Source organism: Halichoerus grypus, chromosome 6 (genome assembly GCF_964656455.1).
Source record: "Halichoerus grypus chromosome 6, mHalGry1.hap1.1, whole genome shotgun sequence".
Classification (NCBI taxonomy): Eukaryota; Metazoa; Chordata; class Mammalia; order Carnivora; family Phocidae; genus Halichoerus; species Halichoerus grypus.
The window spans coordinates 77,598,249-77,616,533 of NC_135717.1; the positions used below are offsets into that span (position 1 = coordinate 77,598,249).

Below are 18,285 nucleotides of genomic sequence, written 5' to 3' on the forward strand. Positions count from 1 at the left end.
TGAGAGGGCGCCTTCCCCGCCCGGGATGTGAGGACCGAGCGGAGCCCGGGGCGGGGGGAGGGAAGGGAAGGGAGGAGAAGCCGGCAGGAAGGAAGGAAGGACGGACGGACCAGGAGGAGGAGCGGCGGCGGCGGCCGGAGCCGGAAGGCGGGGAGGGGCCGTCCGTTGGGCCCGAGGCGGCGGCGGCAGCGGCCGGGGCGAACCGCTCTTGTCGCCTCTCGGGACAGGAGCGGCGGGGCCCGCGCCTCCTCCCCCCGGCGTCGCGGAGGGGGGAGGAGGAAGATGGAGACCCACATCTCGTGCTTGTTCCCCGAGCTGCTGGCCATGATCTTCGGCTACCTGGACGTCCGGGATAAGGGGCGCGCGGCGCAGGTGTGCACGGCCTGGCGGGACGCCGCCTACCACAAGTCGGTGTGGCGGGGGGTGGAGGCCAAGCTGCACCTGCGCCGGGCCAACCCGTCGCTGTTCCCCAGCCTGCAGGCCCGGGGTATCCGCCGTGTGCAGATCCTGAGCCTCCGCCGCAGCCTCAGCTACGTGATCCAGGGCATGGCCAACATCGAGAGCCTCAACCTAAGCGGCTGCTACAACCTCACTGACAACGGGCTGGGCCACGCGTTTGTGCAGGAGATCGGCTCCCTGCGTGCCCTCAACCTGAGCCTCTGCAAGCAGATCACCGACAGCAGCCTGGGCCGCATAGCCCAGTACCTCAAGGGCCTGGAGGTGCTGGAGCTGGGGGGTTGCAGCAACATCACCAACACCGGCCTCCTGCTCATCGCCTGGGGCCTGCAGCGCCTCAAGAGCCTTAATCTCCGCAGCTGCCGCCACCTCTCGGACGTGGGCATCGGGCACCTGGCCGGCATGACGCGCAGCGCGGCCGAGGGCTGCCTGGGCCTGGAGCAGCTCACGCTGCAGGACTGCCAGAAGCTCACTGACCTTTCTCTAAAGCACATCTCCCGGGGGCTGACGGGCCTGAGGCTCCTCAACCTCAGCTTCTGCGGGGGCATCTCGGACGCGGGCCTCCTGCACCTGTCGCACATGGGCAGCCTACGCAGCCTTAACCTGCGCTCCTGCGATAACATCAGTGACACGGGCATCATGCACCTGGCCATGGGCAGCCTGCGCCTCTCAGGGCTGGATGTGTCGTTCTGTGACAAGGTGGGGGACCAGAGTCTGGCTTACATAGCCCAGGGCCTGGACGGCCTCAAGTCCCTGTCCCTCTGCTCCTGCCACATCAGCGATGATGGCATCAACCGCATGGTGCGGCAGATGCACGGGCTGCGCACGCTCAACATCGGACAGTGTGTGCGCATCACAGACAAGGGCCTGGAGCTGATCGCTGAGCACCTGAGCCAGCTCACTGGCATAGACCTGTACGGCTGTACCCGAATCACCAAGCGCGGCCTGGAGCGCATCACGCAGCTGCCCTGCCTCAAGGTACTCAACCTGGGACTCTGGCAGATGACGGACAGTGAGAAGGTCAGGTGAGGGCAGCAGCACCTGCTCCCCTTGTCCCGCCCTGTTCATCCTCCGGTCACCACCACGCCCCCGGCCCCCCCCCCCCCCGACATGCACACTTACACATAGATCATTGTAGCGGATGAGATGGGGGCAGTGACACGAAGCCTCAGGCGCATTTTCTCCCTCCTTCAGCACCTCAGCCCACTACACACCCATTCCCATTGCATCTGGGGTTCCTCTGCTACCCCTACCTTACTCCCCTCTCGTTTCCCTTGACGATGGAGAGACCGATTCAGCTACTTACCCACCCACTCCTCTCTGCAGGGGGATGGAGGACTGTTTGAGCTACTGTATCCCCACTGCTTTACATTTGGAAATGGGGGAGGGGGTGGGGATGGCCTAGTCCTTAAAACCCTGGGGGAGTTGAAGAAAATGTCTGCCTTCCTTAAGCTTTCATTTGAATACTGTGATCTGGTTTTTATTTTGAAATGTATAAAGAGCAAACCCAACTACCACGGCCTTTTCACCCTTCTTCCTTCCACATTGTAACTAATCCCAGGCTCTTCTCATCACTTCTCCTACAGTACTCTGCTGTTCACGCTCATTTCCTTTTAATTGTCTTTCTTTTTCGTGTTTTTATTTTTTGAAGAAATTCGAAATCACGGTCCTTTTTTTTTCTGCTGAATATAGTCTATATATTATATATATATAAATTATATATATATATATACATATATATATGTCTGGCTACCTCGTTTTAGTTTACTTTTTTCTCTGAAGCCCTGGAATTCTACAAGAGAGATATTTTGAGACTGAAACATTTTTGTGCCTAGACTGGAAAGATGCCCATTGGGTTTGTACATCTTTTTTGTTTTGGCTTCTTCCCAAACTCCATCCATCCATTGTGTCCCACTTCCACATTCTGGCTATGATTTTTTTTTTCCTTGCCCATTGGGATTTGAGGGCCCAACGGTGTTCGTAAATCTTGACTTAATTTATAGCACAAATGTGTGGAAGAAATGAGAGTTGAACTTTGTTTGAGATGCAGATTGTGTCTTGAAAATGATTATTATATATGCAAATTCTGCCCTACCCTCACCCTCTTCCAAGTGTCCCCACAAAAAAGGTCACACGGTGAGGCTTCCTGTTGGAAGCAGAGGAGCAGAGTTGGCCTATGGAGCCCCTGGGGCTGTAACGTGAAGGGGAGGAGACTAAAACTCACATCTTATCTCTGTTCTGTTAAAACCCACAAACTCCCATTTTATTAACAAAAATCTGTTTCTAAATGGAGGCATAGATGGCTTTCTTTATTTTGGTGGGGGTTGGGACTTGTGGCTTTAAAAAAAAAATCGCTTTTGAGTAGGATGTATATTTTTGTTGGAGTTTTTGTTTATTTTTTTAGAATCCTCCACAGCAACATGCGAGACCATGGAGTTAAAGAAACCCAGAGACCTTTATCAATTAATTGTACTGTTTGTGAATTTGTATAAATAATAACAAAGATCCTCTTAAAACGTTTATATTCTTACAGTAAAAGGTTAAACTGATATTTATATAATAAAAGAGGAAATATGAAGTATGTTTTTGAAAAAAAAAACAAAACAAAAACAAAAAACCTTGTATCTGTGAATTATTTTGAAGGCAGTGTGTGTTTGGGTACATGCCAAAGTAGGAGGTGCTGTTTGTGTACTCTAAGAGGAAATAAGGTATAGAGTTGGGTGCATCCTATGTGGTGTGAGTAAGCTCATGGTTACAAATTTATTCTGTGTTAAGGTTTACTACTGACATCTAAATGTTTTGTTGCTAGAAATGTGACTGGACTGGAGATTTATATAATTTTTGGTTTTAAACTGTCAACAACATGGAAATTGAAAGAAACTGAACAAAATGGAACTTTTTAAAAAGTAGATCTGTAAGAGTCACAATTTCCCAGGGTGGCAATGAGATCCAGGGGTCCTGTTGAAAAATGGGTCATGAGATGTGGAAGTGGGGAAGAAAAGACGGGCTTCTTTCCACTTTGAGTGGGTGTGGGGAGGATGTGAAATGGTGAAGGGTGGAGGGAACTGAAGCCATTGTTCAGAAAAGTTAAAAGAGCGCTGTCCTTGCCTGCTCGCTCACTTGCTCAGTCATGCATGCTGAATCTCACAGTGTGAGTGAGGGTCCTGGTGGAAAGGAGGAAGGCAGTTCAGCCCCTCTTTTTAACATTCTCCTCCAGGCCCCGCTGTATTTAAGCACTTTCCTGGGGGATGGGGAGGCTGGCCAGGAGTTCTTGCACATTTGCATTTTAAGCACTTCCAGCGCTGAAGCTCACCACTCCACTCGGATCCACTGTGGTGAGGGCTCTTAGGCTGAATTCGGGGCAGATAAATGAATACCAACAATTCCAGCGAAGAGTTCCCTCTGGTAGACAGTAACTAAATAATCAACACCCCGCGGCTGGGCTGTGGAAGTGGCAGGGTATAAATGCTCCAATGGTGGAGTAATTCACTTTCCTGGTTTCACATAGGTCTTAGTTGTTTCTGAGATTTTTTTTAAACAACAACAACAAAGTACAGATCCCAGCAAGAGCTAATAAGAGCGGTATAAAACTTTCCTGCAAAGACACCTCTTTCCAGGAAGAGACCTAGAACCCAAGTTTCTCTTGGGGTGAGATTGTTTTGTAAAATTTCCAAGCTTTCTGCTTGAGCATATCACAAAAGCGGCATTGTTCCTTTTTGGAGAGCCATCACAATTGGGTCTAATTGAGCCTGACACTAGATCCATCTTCCTTTTCTTTGGGGAAGGTGTGGATCTTTTCCTTCCCTCTTAGGTTACAGTGCTTATTGCCTGGAAAAAAAAAAAATGTGTGAACCCTAGTAAGAAGTCGGGACGTGGATTTAGGGTCAGCTTTCTAATTTAGCATTTGGCGCTATACCGCATGGAGGTTCCACAAGCTGTAAGTTCTCGGGCTGTTTTTCTTCTTTCAAGAGACTGCATGACTGTACGGATTCAGTCAATAAAATTTGGGCACCTCCTAAGTCTTAGACTCTGTGCTCACATTCTTCATTTTAATACACAAGATAATCCTACCAACTAACGGGAAGGGTTTTCCACTTTTCTGTTTGGTTTTGTTTTTTCCTTGAAAGGCTAAAGATAAGCCTGACTAAAGGTCGGTAAATTAATGTTTGAAAGTCCTCAACCTGAACTGGGTATACTACGAATATATCTGGAGTGTCTCTGGAAACGATGAATAAACCATTTACTTTCATCAGCCAAGGTTAACTGTTTATCTCTCAACCTTTGTGGATGGAAAGAAATGAGTATGTGTTGAGAATCGGGGGTATGCTTTGCATGGTCCCTGTAAATTTCTCCTTTCAGTCCTCAAAGCAACCTGTTGAAACAGGTATCCTGATTTCCAGATACGGCGTAGTACTCGCCTGAAGTCACCCAGCCACTAACGGAGGGAAACCGGGACGCACACCAGGGCCAGCTCCAAAGTCTAGCTCCCTTCTGTCCTCTGAGAAGGTTCAGTTACTGATCATACCTTGAGTTCCAGTGAGGTGACCTCAGAGAAGTGAGTGGTAGCTGTCTGATCACCGTGTGGACAAGCCCAGGCCACAGGGCACGACTTAAAGGGAATATGGGTGGATCCAATCTCCACCATAACTACTGGAATGGAAAGAAATGCTTTTAAAGACTAAAAGCACTAAAGGACATGATAATATTTTGTGGGTGCTACAAAAGTTAAAAGGCACATCAGGGCAGTTTTTAGAATAGCAGAAAAAAACGTGGTTCGGGTATTTGCTGCAACTTCAGAAGTGAAAAACCAAAATGGGAACTTCGTGCATATCACCTAGAAGTAATAAGCGTCAGAGAAACTGTTTGGGTGGTGGTGTGGAAAGGGCTCCATATACCTTTCTTTGGGCAGTAGCCCTTAAAGTCTGTCTGGAAAAGATGATAAATGCAACAGTGGGGTTCGGTTTCTGCAGTCCCCTAAGGGCCATGATAGGCCTCCAGCTAGAAGTGCTGGTGCTGCATGATTCTCCCTGCTGTGGACTCCCTCCTGCGGGATTCCTCAGTCCTAAGTCAGGGGAGGGTCTGCCTGATTTACCTCACATTTGGCAACAGGGAAAGGGATGCTTGCCTAACTTATAGTATGTCTTTAAATAGTTAAGAAAATTCAAATTGATCATTTGATCATGATTCAAATCAACAACAAAATCATGAATCTTTTATGATTCAAATCAACAACAAAGATCTGAAAAAGCAAATGTTTCCTTTTATTGGAGTTTCCTTTTAAAGGTAAGAATTTTCTCTGAAAAAAGGACACTTGATATGTAAATCCTGGTGCTTTCCTGCCGTGCCTACTAGAGAGACTCTGGTCTTGGAATAAGCAAAACCTTTTTCCGCTTCTGACTCAGAAAATGTGAACTCAAGTTCTCAAAGGGGAAAGGTAGTGGCCCCCAGGGACCACTCTGTTTCCAAAGAACAAGAACCTCTGGAATAAAAGATCGGATTTGTAAAACAAAACCGAGGCCTCCTTGCAGCTTCTGGCAACCGTCTCTTGCCGGTGCCCTGCAAGGGAGGGCCCCTGGTCTCTGCGCCCTGCTGGACGGAGGGCGGCTCCGGTAAGTCACACGGGCATCGTCCTCTCGGTTGCCCTTGTCTTCCCTGCAGCTCACCTCACTCCCTTTTCAGGTCATTCTATCCATTTCGTAGAGGGCAAGACCTAAATTTCATGCCCCTCGGAACCCCTGGGGAGGCCGGGGTGAGGCTTTCTGATGAACTACTGCAGAGCACAGGATCAGACACTGGAAAGCTATGTTCAGAAGCAGGCCTATGCTTAGGCCACATCTCTCGTTTTTGTTCAAACGTGATGTAGCAAGTTAAAATATTTTGCAAAGTGAATGGTATCAAACAGATAAGACATTCATATTTGGATCACTGCCAACTATTAATAATTGAGAACTTAGCAAAGGTAAGTGCACAGCTAGAATAAAAGCATGTACTCTCAGGGCTTGGAGAGAAAGTGAATCATTTCTAGACAATGAGTACACTTAAATGTCCACAAATGATCAGTTCCAGTCTTTTTCTCTTTTCCAGGGATTGCTCTGACTTTGCCGGGTGGAGTTGCCCATACCAACCCAGAACATTCAGTACCATGTAAAGTCGAGTCTTCCAGTTAAGGTGCCAGAGAAAGTAAGCTTGAGATCTTAACTGTGCAGCCCTAGCAGGCTGTCCTAAGCAGCCCCGCAAATAAAACAAAATAGAAGTGGAATTCCTCTGCTTGCTGTTTGTTAATCCAGAAAAGGGCACGTCATTTTCTTAAAAAAAAAAAAAGAAGACAATGTTTTTATTTTCTCATTCCTCTTCGACTTTAATTGTTTAAAGGACAAATGCCACATATCCTTGTAAGTTCGCTTTTATTTGTGATGGTGGAAAATAGTGTCTGTTACAAAGAAGAGAAGAATGAGGTCCTTCTGCAGACTGTGTTAGGGACGTGAACGCAATCTACTGGAAGAATTGAGTCATGACGTAGTGTTCAATTTCTGTCTCAGAATGTTTGTTTTCACAAATCTGGTTAATATTGTACATTTAATTTTATAAGTGGGGAAAAAGGCTTGACAAGGCTGGAAAGGTTTTGCCTCCGTGAGGTGAGGCGCGCATATCAGAATGAGGACTGCTTCAGACTTTAAGGACCACATCAGAGGAGGATAAACACATAGGTAGCTCTTTGATCTTTCCCTGAGACCCTGCAAAACACCACCCTGACCCCTTGGCTTTAGAAAGGTGCTAAACCAGAGCCTATTTTCACTGGGAGCAAAAAAACCCACAAAAAAACAAAACAAACCCAAGTGCTGAAAGTTACTACTACTTAATATGCATTACATTATGCAAACTTAGATATGTTTTGTAAGCGTTACGTATAGGGTTATTCAAGAAGCAATTTGGTAAATGGGCTATAGGGTACTGAAGTAGCTAGCTGTGTCAAACCTGTCACCTGTTGTCCTCAGAGGACTTGAGCCAGTTCCGCAAGCACTGCTTTGTCACAAGTAGTGATGCGAAGTACGAATGCTGTTAAGTCTGTTCTTGCAGTAGTCTTGAAGCTAAGGACTTAAGCGTGTTTAGCGCACTGCAAATATCTGTCACCCAATCCTCATAAAGTAGAACTGAGTTGCAGGATCACCAGCTACTCCTCTCCATTCAAAGGTAAAAAGGCTTGACTGAACAGATGTTTTAGTTACAAATCCCTCTTGTCCAGAAAGAGTACAAGGGTCTAATTTGTTAATATCAGGCAGGCTGTTAATGTTTATTACTCCTCAGTTTATGTAATCCACACTCCAGAAGGATGGGGCCCAGCAGACAGCTGTCTGTTCAATATTTACTACTCCTATCATGGATTCAAGTCACTGGAATTCGACTGTGGGAAAATCGTTCTTTGAGACCAGATTAGCTTTTTATAAATAGCACGGGATAACTCAACATGGTTTGGAAAGAACTGTTTTCCTCATCTGAAAAGAATATGAAAATATTTACAAACACCCATAATAATATTTCTCCTTAGGAAATCCTTACCCTAAACTGTCAATTTTATGTACACATTTGTGTAGGAATAAGCTACCTGCTACCATTGCTTTTGAGAAATGGTCTCTAAATAGGAAGAAACCGTAAAAATGAGTCATAATACTCCTAGAATCTTTAGTAAAATCACCGAGGCTAAAATTGGACAGATGGATAAAATAAGGGAGGAATTGCAACAGTTAAGCCCTCAAATTCTTAATGTTCTCAGATGGAAGACAACTAATTTTACCTTCCATTTTTACTTCAGTGTTTTAAACCTTAGCTTCATAGCTCAAAAGCTCATAGCCGTGAACAACAACAACAAAAAAAGACAAGTAGGTGTTTCCTAAGCAAACAATACGGAAATGACAAAGTGACAATTTCTAGCTCTTCTACATCATTTCAAATGCACACAATTTAGTAAGTTTGAGGAATCTATAAAGAGGGTATGGACAGGTTCTGGGTTCTCCAAAGCTTTATTGGGCTCACAGCTTGCCGTTGTAGGAAGCAGGGAAGGTCTCCACATTCTCTGAGTCTGGAATAGATAGACGACTGGTTCTTCCCACCCCCGCTGACGTCTGTGCACTTGAGCCAGATGCTCTGCCATTGTGCTCAGAGTCAACTGGCGACAGAACAGTGTGGTCCAAAGGAAGACAGCTGCCCTATCTTTTTCCCACACACAAGGGTCTAAATTTCAGTGAAATCACAAGAGGAACTGCAGAAATTCACTGGAGTAAGCACCACACAGTGATTTAGCAGCAAAGAGCCTCATTGCTGCTTACTTTAGAAATAAAACTGTGTAGGGGTGCCTGGCTGGCTCAGTTGGTAGAGCATGCAACTTTTGATCTCAGGGTCGTGAGTTCACGCCCCATACTGGGTGTAGGGATTAGTTAAATAAAACTTAAAAGAAAAGAAATAAAAATGTGTATATGCAAGTTAGGAGACAGAAGTCGAGCACTACACTTTATTGAAAAGCAGGGGTGGAAAATCAATTTTGACTTCTTCTAGATTGTTCCTTGACCTTTTCCATCCCCACCCCACAAAAACCAAAAACAACAAACCTTTCCCACTCACACAAGATCGACCCTCCCCACTGTGATGCAGCTATGAATCAGGTCTAGCTGGGAGTCCAACCTTGTGTTTTTCTTTCCCGCAAGCTTACTAAGATGATTTTTAAGATCCACTATAAGACAGAAAAAGAAAGTATGGTTAATACAAACGAATGGAAATTTGTTTTCCAATGTGGAAGATGGAAAGTGGAAAGATGAAATTTATTTTTCCACAAAGTCTGCAAGCCCTGTGTTTTGTCAGCAGGCGGCAGCATTGTCTGCGAATTGGAGGCTATTTCCAGTGGGGCGCCCAGACCTCCACCCCTCAGACAAATGCCCTCTGGTCACCTCCCGCACCACCTTCTGCCAAACCAAAGAATTTCCCCAGGGTCTGAGAGTTGACAAAGGAGGAATCTCGTGTTGCCAAAAAGATGAAATTGAATTTTAAAACATCAGAGAAGCTGTTTGAAGGAGCCCAGGTGAGCAGCACTTTGTTTTACAAGCAAGATAACAGATGTGACCTCATAAAGGTTCCCTGATTTAGTTCACAGTGAGTGCTTTGCTTTTGGAGGCTGTGGGAATCAAACATCAATTTCTAATTTTTTTTTTGGAATTTTTATTTATTTATTTGACAGAGAGAGAGAGAGCACAAGCAGGGGGAGTAGCAGGTAGAGGCGGAGGGAGAAGCAGTCTCCCTGTGAGCAGGGAGCCAGACGTGGGGCTCGATCCCAGGACCCTGGGATCATGACCTGAGCCGAAGGCAGTAGCTTAACCAACTGAGCCACCCAGGCCCCCAATTACTATTTTTTCTTTTCTTTTTTTTTTTTTTAAAGATTTTATTTGACAGAGACACAGCAAGAGAGGGAATACAAGCAGTGGGAGAGGGAGAAGCAGGCCTCCTGCTGAGCAGGGAGCCAGACGCGGGGCTCGATCCCAGGACCCTGGGATCATGACCTGAGCTGAAGGCAGTAGCTTAACCAACTGAGCCACCCAGGCCCCCAATTACTATTTTTTCTTAAAGACCATCTCGTACAAATCCTGTTACATTGCCATATTTGGGAAGTTTGGGAGAACAAATGGGGTGAAATTTTACGATCCTACATGGAGATAATTTTAACAGCAAGAGTAAAAGTGCTGGCTTTTCTTTTTTATTGCAAAAAAATAGAAAGCATATCATCTGTAATGAAAAATTCTAGAGAGCCTTTCAGGAAAAACTAAAATATTTTAAAAATTTTAGGAGTACCTATTTTTATTATTATAAAATGAGCATCTTTATTGCCCAGATGAAGACATCTTCATAAAATCTATGACACTGAAAATATTTAAGAGCCTGATAGAGAAGTAAGGTTGCTCACATGTCTAAATTCCTCTTATGGAAAACAGGCATTAGGAAAAGGTAGGAGAAATTAAAACAAAGAGAAAGAACTTCTAAGCCAACTTGGCCAGATTCCATAAAATGACACAATCAGGGACAGGCTGAGGACTGGCCAGGTGAGGCCTCAGGGCTCTTGCCCTCTTGGTGCTCAACAGTCTGGCCTCGGGGAATCCATGCCTGGATCTGAGGAGCAGTGGTGCAGGCGCGGAATAAAAATGTGGAAGGTAGAAGGTGGATATCCCCTATGGCTACTTCTACCAAGCTGTAGTCACTGGACGGGGCACGGCTTTATTAGCTCAGTGATACAGAGGTCATTTTGGGTTAGAGAATGAGAGAAAAGAAAGGAAAACCTTCTGGAACTCAGGGCCCAGCCAGGAAGCAAATCACCGTTCGCGGCACCATTCATGAAGGTCTTATAAAAGCAGAAAATCTCCCCAGGCAGCTTTATGGACATCGTAGCTCAAATATGCCACCATTAGTGACCATACCGAATGCAGATTCAGGGACGGCAACCCAAGTAAGGAAAAGAGGTCGCAGCAGCAGGAATAGAGAGCCTGTATCCCTCCAAATGGAGCCGAGGAGGAGAAAACACAGGGCAGGCCGAGGAGCCAGATCAAGGCAGCTGACATGACATCGAGGGCAAGCATAAACTATTTTAACGACCAGCAGCTCCAACAGATGGTCGTTAGAAGGAACGACTGGCAGCCTCCGAGACCAGCTCTCCTGAACCAGCACGTATCTCCAAGAAGACAGGCCCTCTTTCTTTGGTTGTTGGAGTCTGACTTGAGACAAAACTTCCAACTCACAGGCCACCGGGCTGGCCTGCGGTGAACTGTGACTGAGGACGTGATGGAAGGTGACAGCACCGGGTGCCTGCTCAGACAGGTCGCTGTTTGACTGCCCCACCCCCCACAGCCATCCTCGTCTCCAGCTGTATGCTCCTGCTGTATGTATGCTCCAGCTGTATGCTCCCGCTATATGTATGCTCCAGCTGCATGCTCCTGCTGTATGTATGCTCCACCTGTATGCTCCCGCTATATGTATGCTCCAGCTGCATGCTCCCGCTATACGTATGCTCCAGCTCTATGCTCCTGCTGTATGCTCCTGCTGTATATATGCTCTAGCTGTATGCTCCCGCTATATGTATGCTCCAGCTGCATGCTCCCACTATATGTATGCTCCAGCTCTATGCTCCTGCTGTATGCTCCCGCTGTATGTATGCTCCAGCTGTATGCTTCCGCTATATGTATGCTCCAGCTGTATGCTCCCGCTATATGTATGCTCCAGCTGCATGCTCCTGCTATAGGTATGCTCCAGCTCTATGCTCCTACTGTATGCTCCTGCTGTATGTATGCTCCAGCTGCATGCTCCCGCTATATGTATGCTCTAGCTGCATGCTCCTGGCACCGTCCTGGTTGCACAGGGAAAACAAGCTAGGACGACAGTGCACCCTGGGAGACACAGAAAACAGGCGTTTCCAGGGCCGTGGGGGGGGGGGGGATGACATCCCTCACACAGGCCCTTGAGGCAGCAGTTGGCTCCAGTGGCCACTGCCCACCAGCTGCACTCGGCTCAGCCTTCTGGGCTCCATTTTGGCAAAGAAGGTGTAGCCCACAGCTCTAGTGATCCCCAGAAGGTGCTTTTAGAGATCCCCCGAAACCCTGCCTGTAGAGGGCTTCCGGGGCAGAGCTCGCCGGCCCACACAGCCTGGCCACTCATCTGCCCACAGGACAGCCACGGCTGCTGCTTTCCTAACATCCCCTCAGTCCCAGCCCCACAAAAGTAAAGGTGTCCACGCAGACATCCAAGTTAATGCAGCACAGACACGTCCTGGTTCCTCGAGCTCCGAGAGCAGAGGGACACAGGGAGTGCAATCCTCCTGGATTTGGGGTGCCTTGCACTTGATGCCCCATGGACCCCTCCATACCCCCCCATGGACAATTCCCAAGCCGTGAGCTCCCACTCCTGTACCCATTCCTGCCTCTGCACCTGCCAGGAACTCGCAGAGAAACTACAGCCCTTGTGTGCAGGGATGCAAACACCTTCCCACCCTTTCCACCAATGGCCCAAAACAAGCCTGCTAATGCTAATCTACCCCCTCACTTGCAGCTCAACAGCTTTTCTTCTTAAGCTCCTGATAATGGTTTTACTAAAATCCCCTTTTGATGGAAAAAAATCCCAGCTGGACATTTCAGGCCTCAGCACAATGTACAAGGCTGCAGGTCCCTTTCCCTACCTCACAAAGGCCTCTAATCAAGTGGAAAATGTGCTGGAGGCCAGAGGTTTGGGTCTGCAATTATTTTTTAAGGGATTACTAGAGAAGAATAGAGGGCAGCAAGGATCCCCCCACCCCCGGCTTTGTTTTCCATTCGGTCCTGCTTTTAGACATATGGAACCAGTAGCAGTGTCCAGTTCCCCAAGCATGAGAGCCTCATATCTCCCTTCCCTGGTGGAAGGGTGTCATCTCTGAACGCCATCACTTCAAAAAGATTTAGAGAGTTTGGAAGCAATATGCAGGTCCTATTCTGACCCCATTTAAGCCCTTATTTATAAAACCACCATCGAACAGGATCTCGTGTGTGAGGAGAGCACTCATTCATTAACCTCTAACCCCCACTCTGTATGCAGAGGGGAGAGTTCACACCGTGTCCATACACTGCTAAGATTGGGAGCATTCACTAGGGCTTCCCAGGCTTTGGAGGGCAAGAGGTCATGTTCCCAATCTTGCCAGATATCCTTCTTCTTATTTATATACATTGACCCTTCCCCTCAACACAGAGCCCTAATGCAAACCATGGATAAAAATATAAAACTCTAACCATTCTTATTAGCCTATTTGAAAATGTACACTATGGAAGGGAATTTGTCTTCTCTGCATATTGTCATTTACACATAAATGCTCATTAAGGACTAATTGATAAATGAACATTTCAGGTTGGCCCTAAATTCTCATCATTCTATTTCAGCACAGAGGAACTGCTCATCCTTCTCAACTGAGCTGGTTAGTGATGTATGCAAATACCCAGTAAAAAGGAAATGATTACAAATTCCTAAACTCATTCTGGGATGATCAAGGATTAGGCTGTTCAGCTCTGAAAGCTAGAAGTCAGCACATATTGTAAAATAAATGCCAGGCTGAGTAACAATTTTTAGGTCCTTTCTTCAAAGTCCCTAAAACACCTTTGGTCAAAAACAAAAAAACAAAAAACCAACTCTGGTCTGTTTTTGTGATAAATGCCTTCTTTTTTTTTCTTTTTTAAGATTTTATTTATTTGACAGAGACAGCAAGAGAGGGAACACAAGTGGGGGGGGTGGGGGAGGGAGAAGCAGACTCCCCGTTGAGCAGGGAGCCTGACGTGGGACTCGATCCCAAGACCCTGGGATCATGACCTGAGCTGAACACAGATGCTTAACGACTGAGCCACCCAGGTGCCCCAGTATAAATGCCTTCCTGATTTATTTTGCTTTACTGATTTTTCAGTTTTCCCACAGAAAAACCCTAAACAAGTGAGAACCAGATGGATAAAAGCATAATTATTACAGAATACATTAGATACTTCATACTAACACCATCCTAGTATTCTACGTTGGCCTTCACACTTTTTTTGGTGGGTAATTGCGGGAGGAGGGGGCCATACAGTTTCCCTAAAGACAGCAAGTAAGGGTGGCCCCTCTGAGGTCCTCTCCCCAAATAATGACAGATGGGCTTGCAGAATTACTTCTGCTGGATATCAAAATGTTGTGACAGCTTTCTCCAGGAGTGAATAATTTTCAGCCTACTTTAGATGAAGATGAACTTGTTTTAGCAAGGTGAAGTGATACATTCAAGGGCATCAGCAGGGACAGTGGACTCGCTCTAAAAAGTCTAAGGGGGCCTGACTCCTTAAATAAGGGGCAAACCATGAGTCAAACCAAGTCTGACTTAAAGGGAGAGTTGTTCCAAATCTTCCTCTCCCGGATACACTTCCTGAATCATTACCCAGAAAGTCTGTTTGCTCCTTTCCTCGGCTTATCAGCATTATTTTATTTTGTTTTATTTTGTTTTATTTTATTTTTTTTGAGAGAGGGAGGAGGGAGGGTCAGAGAAAGAACCTTAAGCAGGTTCTTGCTCAGTGCAGAGCCCGACGTGGTGCTCGATCCCACGATCCTGAGATCATGACCTGAGCCGAAATCAAGAGCCGGATGCTTAATCGACTGAGCCACCCAGGCGCCCAAACATTAGTTTAATACTCATCATTATTCTTATACTTCTCCACTCTTTTAACATACTGTATCCAACAAAGTATCGGTTGTTTTAGAAGTCACTCTTCCTACCAAAGCCAGTTTGGGGAAGAGTAAAACAGCAATTTGAAAACAATAATTTGATAAAACAGTCACGACAATGCATCTCAATTTTTTAGGGCGGTTGAAGATTTTAGTACATTGGGATGTGAACATCTTTCAGACTCTCATTAGATCAGAAAAGTATGGGGCGCCTGGGTGGCTCAGTCATTAAACGTCTGCCTTTGGCTCAGGTCATGATCCCGGGGTCCTGGGATCGAGCCCCGCATCGGGCTCCCTGCTCCGCGGGAAGCCTGCTTCTCCCTCTCCCACCCACCCTGCTAGTGTTCCCTCTCTCGCTGTGTCTCTCTCTGTCAAATAAATAAAATCTTAAAAAATAATAGATCAGAAAGGTATGTAAAAACCAACGTAAGACCCACTTTTTAAATTTTCCACTCAAAAAACAAGATTACCATAATTAGAATTAAGAAGTACAAAGTATAGGCTTTCAAATTAACAAAAAGAAAATTTTGTTTAAGACCTAAAGAGAGAAGGAAATTATATCTTGAGGTTGAAATGCTATTGGTCCAAAGTTCATTATGTCTAGCTGGCATTCCTAAAATCGTTGGGAAGTGCTCTTGAATCCATGGAGAAGAGAGGAAATATTCCCCAGATTGCACCGGGCACGGTAACCTACAGGGAGAAATGGAGCCTTCCTTCTCTACAGTGTCTTCTCTAGCTCCTTCTCTCACGCTTTTAATAACTTAAGTCTACACCTGACTCCTGCTCAGCTCACCTGTGTTGTGTTGCTTCATATTTCTAAAATTCTCCCTCTTCACTCATTTTCCATTATTATGGGTACACTTATCCTCTGGCTCACCCAACTCCCTAAATCACCACTTCCCTGCCTAACAATCTCGACTCGGCAATCATAGTCCCTGACTGGGATCGCTGTGCACCTGACTCTGGCTTCCCCTGCTTGCCCTGCCCTGTCTGCCCCAGCACCTCCCAACAGCTATGGAACTTACCAGAATCATCCAGACTGGTGGTGGCAATTTCTACACCACAGTTTTAAGTATTATTTTTACTAAAGTATGCCTGCCTACTTAAGGCTGTTCTTCAAAGGGATACATAAATTCTTATCTCAAAAAATCCTTATAAAAAATCATCCAGAATAGAAACATTTGGATGACAAGGCAAAATCACCCTTCAGTCCCTCATCTAATGCCATTTCCCTCTCCTGAGATGTCCCAGGGGACAGAGTGGGCTGTATTCTTCTGGACCCAACTCCAGCTTTCAGAGTTGCCAACAGCAATGAGGTGACAAATGCCCCAAATTTGGATCTGATACAAGATCTTATCCTGGATTTGTGTAAGATCTTGAAATTAACCTTTTGCCAGCATACGTTAAGGGTCTATGGTGATCTGGCAACATTAAGAGTATCTCTCCCCTGGTCTCCCGCTTAAGAATCTCTTAAGTTCCTCTCTGGGAACTATTATGAGTTTATCTACATGGTGCTGACAGGCAAGTGGCAGGACTGATAAAGCTTGTGCTTGGCTTTATCAGTCATATCGCTAAAACTACTTTAAGAGCCTATAAAAATGCTAACAAATATTCCTTCTGACCAACCCACATAACAGTCGTTCACAATCACAACATCCTGCTGGTTTATTGGGATTAATTCCTAACTAATAGTTAAAATGCTAGAATTTATGAATGACTTTTCCAAAAATACAAATTAGTGTGGATTCAAGACTATCTTTCACTTAGTAAATATTTATTTGGCAGCTACTATTGGCCAGAATCCTGCACCCAGGGCTCAGGATACAGAGTAACATCTTACACTCACTTGTATGGAGGTCCGCTTTCTTGAGTGGGAGAAAAAGAAGCGGAGTTTCACTGGGAACCGCTCCCAACCCACAGCCTGATTTATCTGTGCCGCCGCCTGTAATCTGGATATGCCCATGGGAGTGTGCCTCATGTGTGTTTTAGGAAAAAGAAAAAAAAAAGAAAGAAAGTTGGGGGTTGCGGCTCTAAGAGTCAGCCAGTGGCAGATAAGGAGGCCGAAGTGAGGTTTGTGGACAGACGACACTGAATTCCTTCCCACTTCCCCAGAGAGTGACCGCCAGGTCCTAGTCCACACGGAACTGCTCGCCTCTTGGTCTCCCCCCACCTCCTGGAGGCAGCCCTCCATGTCAGTTTCAGCTTGATTTCACTGGGACAAAAATACTGAGGGAGGGGCTACAGGAGCCCCAATGGCCTACACTGCTCCTCCCCCCCCCAGTCTCTGGGACTGCCCCCCCCCCCCCGCCCCCTTCCGCTCAGGTCAGCTTAGCCTGCCTGGCCTTTATTAGCACAAGCTAAAAAGTCTCCAAGGGAGGCCAAGCCAAACCAGGTCCTTGATTTAAATGACTATTTGAATTATTCTCTGCTTCATCTCCAGTAATTTTGTTTTATTAGTGAAAGGGTTTGTGAGAAGAAAGGAAATACTTAAGGTTTCCTCCTGCTGTTCAAAGCTAGTTAAATGTAAACAGAAAAAACCTGTTGGGCTGTGTTGAGGGACTGTGTGCAGTTTGTCATGTGCATCTTGGTGTAGACACAAACACACACGCCCGCGGGCTCCACAAGCAAAGGGCTGTTCCCCCGAGCTGCTTTCTTAGGATGGGACCTTCTCTCCGGAAGACCCTGCGAAGGGAGGAAGTCCAGAGATCCTGCCCAACCTGCAGACCACTTTATTTACTTATTATTAAAAAAAATTTTTTTTAAGATTTCATTTATTATTAAAAAAATTTTTTTTTAATAATAAGTAAATAAAGTGGTCTGCAGAGGGAGAGAGAGAAGCAGGCTCCCCGCTGAGCAGGGAGCCCGATGCAGGGCTCCATCCCAGGACCCTGGGGATCGTGACCTGAGCCGAAGGCAGACGCTTAACAACTGAGCCACCCAGGTGCCCCTATTTATTTATTTATTATTTTAAGATTTATTTATTTAAGAGAGTGTGAGATCACGAGTGGGGGGAGGGGCAGAGGGAGAGGGAGAGAGAATCCTAAGCAGAGTCCCCACTGAGGGCAGAGCTTAACCCGGGGCTCGATCCTACAACCCTGAGATCATGACCTGAGCTGAAACCAAGAGTTGGACGCTCAACCGACTGAGCCACCCAGGCGCCCCTCTTACTATTTTTTATTTTAAAGAGTTTTCTTTTTTTTTTTAAGGTAATCTCCATGCCCAACGTGGGGCTCAAACTCACAACCTGGAGATCAAGAGTCACATGCTCTGTCGACTGAGCCCGTCAGGCACCCCGCCAACCTGCATACCACTTTGTAATAATTCCCCAGGATCAAAGCACAGACAGTTCCCCAGAGATACTGCCACGGAGACAGTAACCCTGTCTGTGCTCTTCCTCCAATGTGCACGTGAAAACTGACCGCACTCTCCACTCACTGTGTTCCTGCTGACCAACCGCCAGGTGCCTCCACAGGCTCCCACGACTGTCAGCTCCAGATGCTGACACAGAGCATGGACAGCGGCCAAAAGCAACTCCAGGAGCAAGGATCACAGTGTGCCAGGCGGCGTGCGTGCGTGTGTGTGTGCGTGTGTGTGTGTGTG

At 46.4% G+C, this 18,285-nt stretch overlaps 2 protein-coding genes across 2 annotated transcripts in view; one reads left to right on the top strand and one right to left on the bottom strand.

The window, feature by feature from the left end:
• Positions 1–18,285, bottom strand: part of WNT5B (Wnt family member 5B) — a 103,728-nt gene that overhangs the window by 47,034 nt on the left and 38,409 nt on the right. The window lies entirely within an intron of this gene.
• Positions 2–4,708, top strand: FBXL14 (F-box and leucine rich repeat protein 14). Its single transcript, XM_036118643.2, has one exon. It carries the CDS (start codon positions 283–285, stop codon positions 1,483–1,485), a length of 1,203 nt encoding a protein of 400 aa, XP_035974536.2. The 5' UTR covers positions 2–282; the 3' UTR covers positions 1,486–4,708.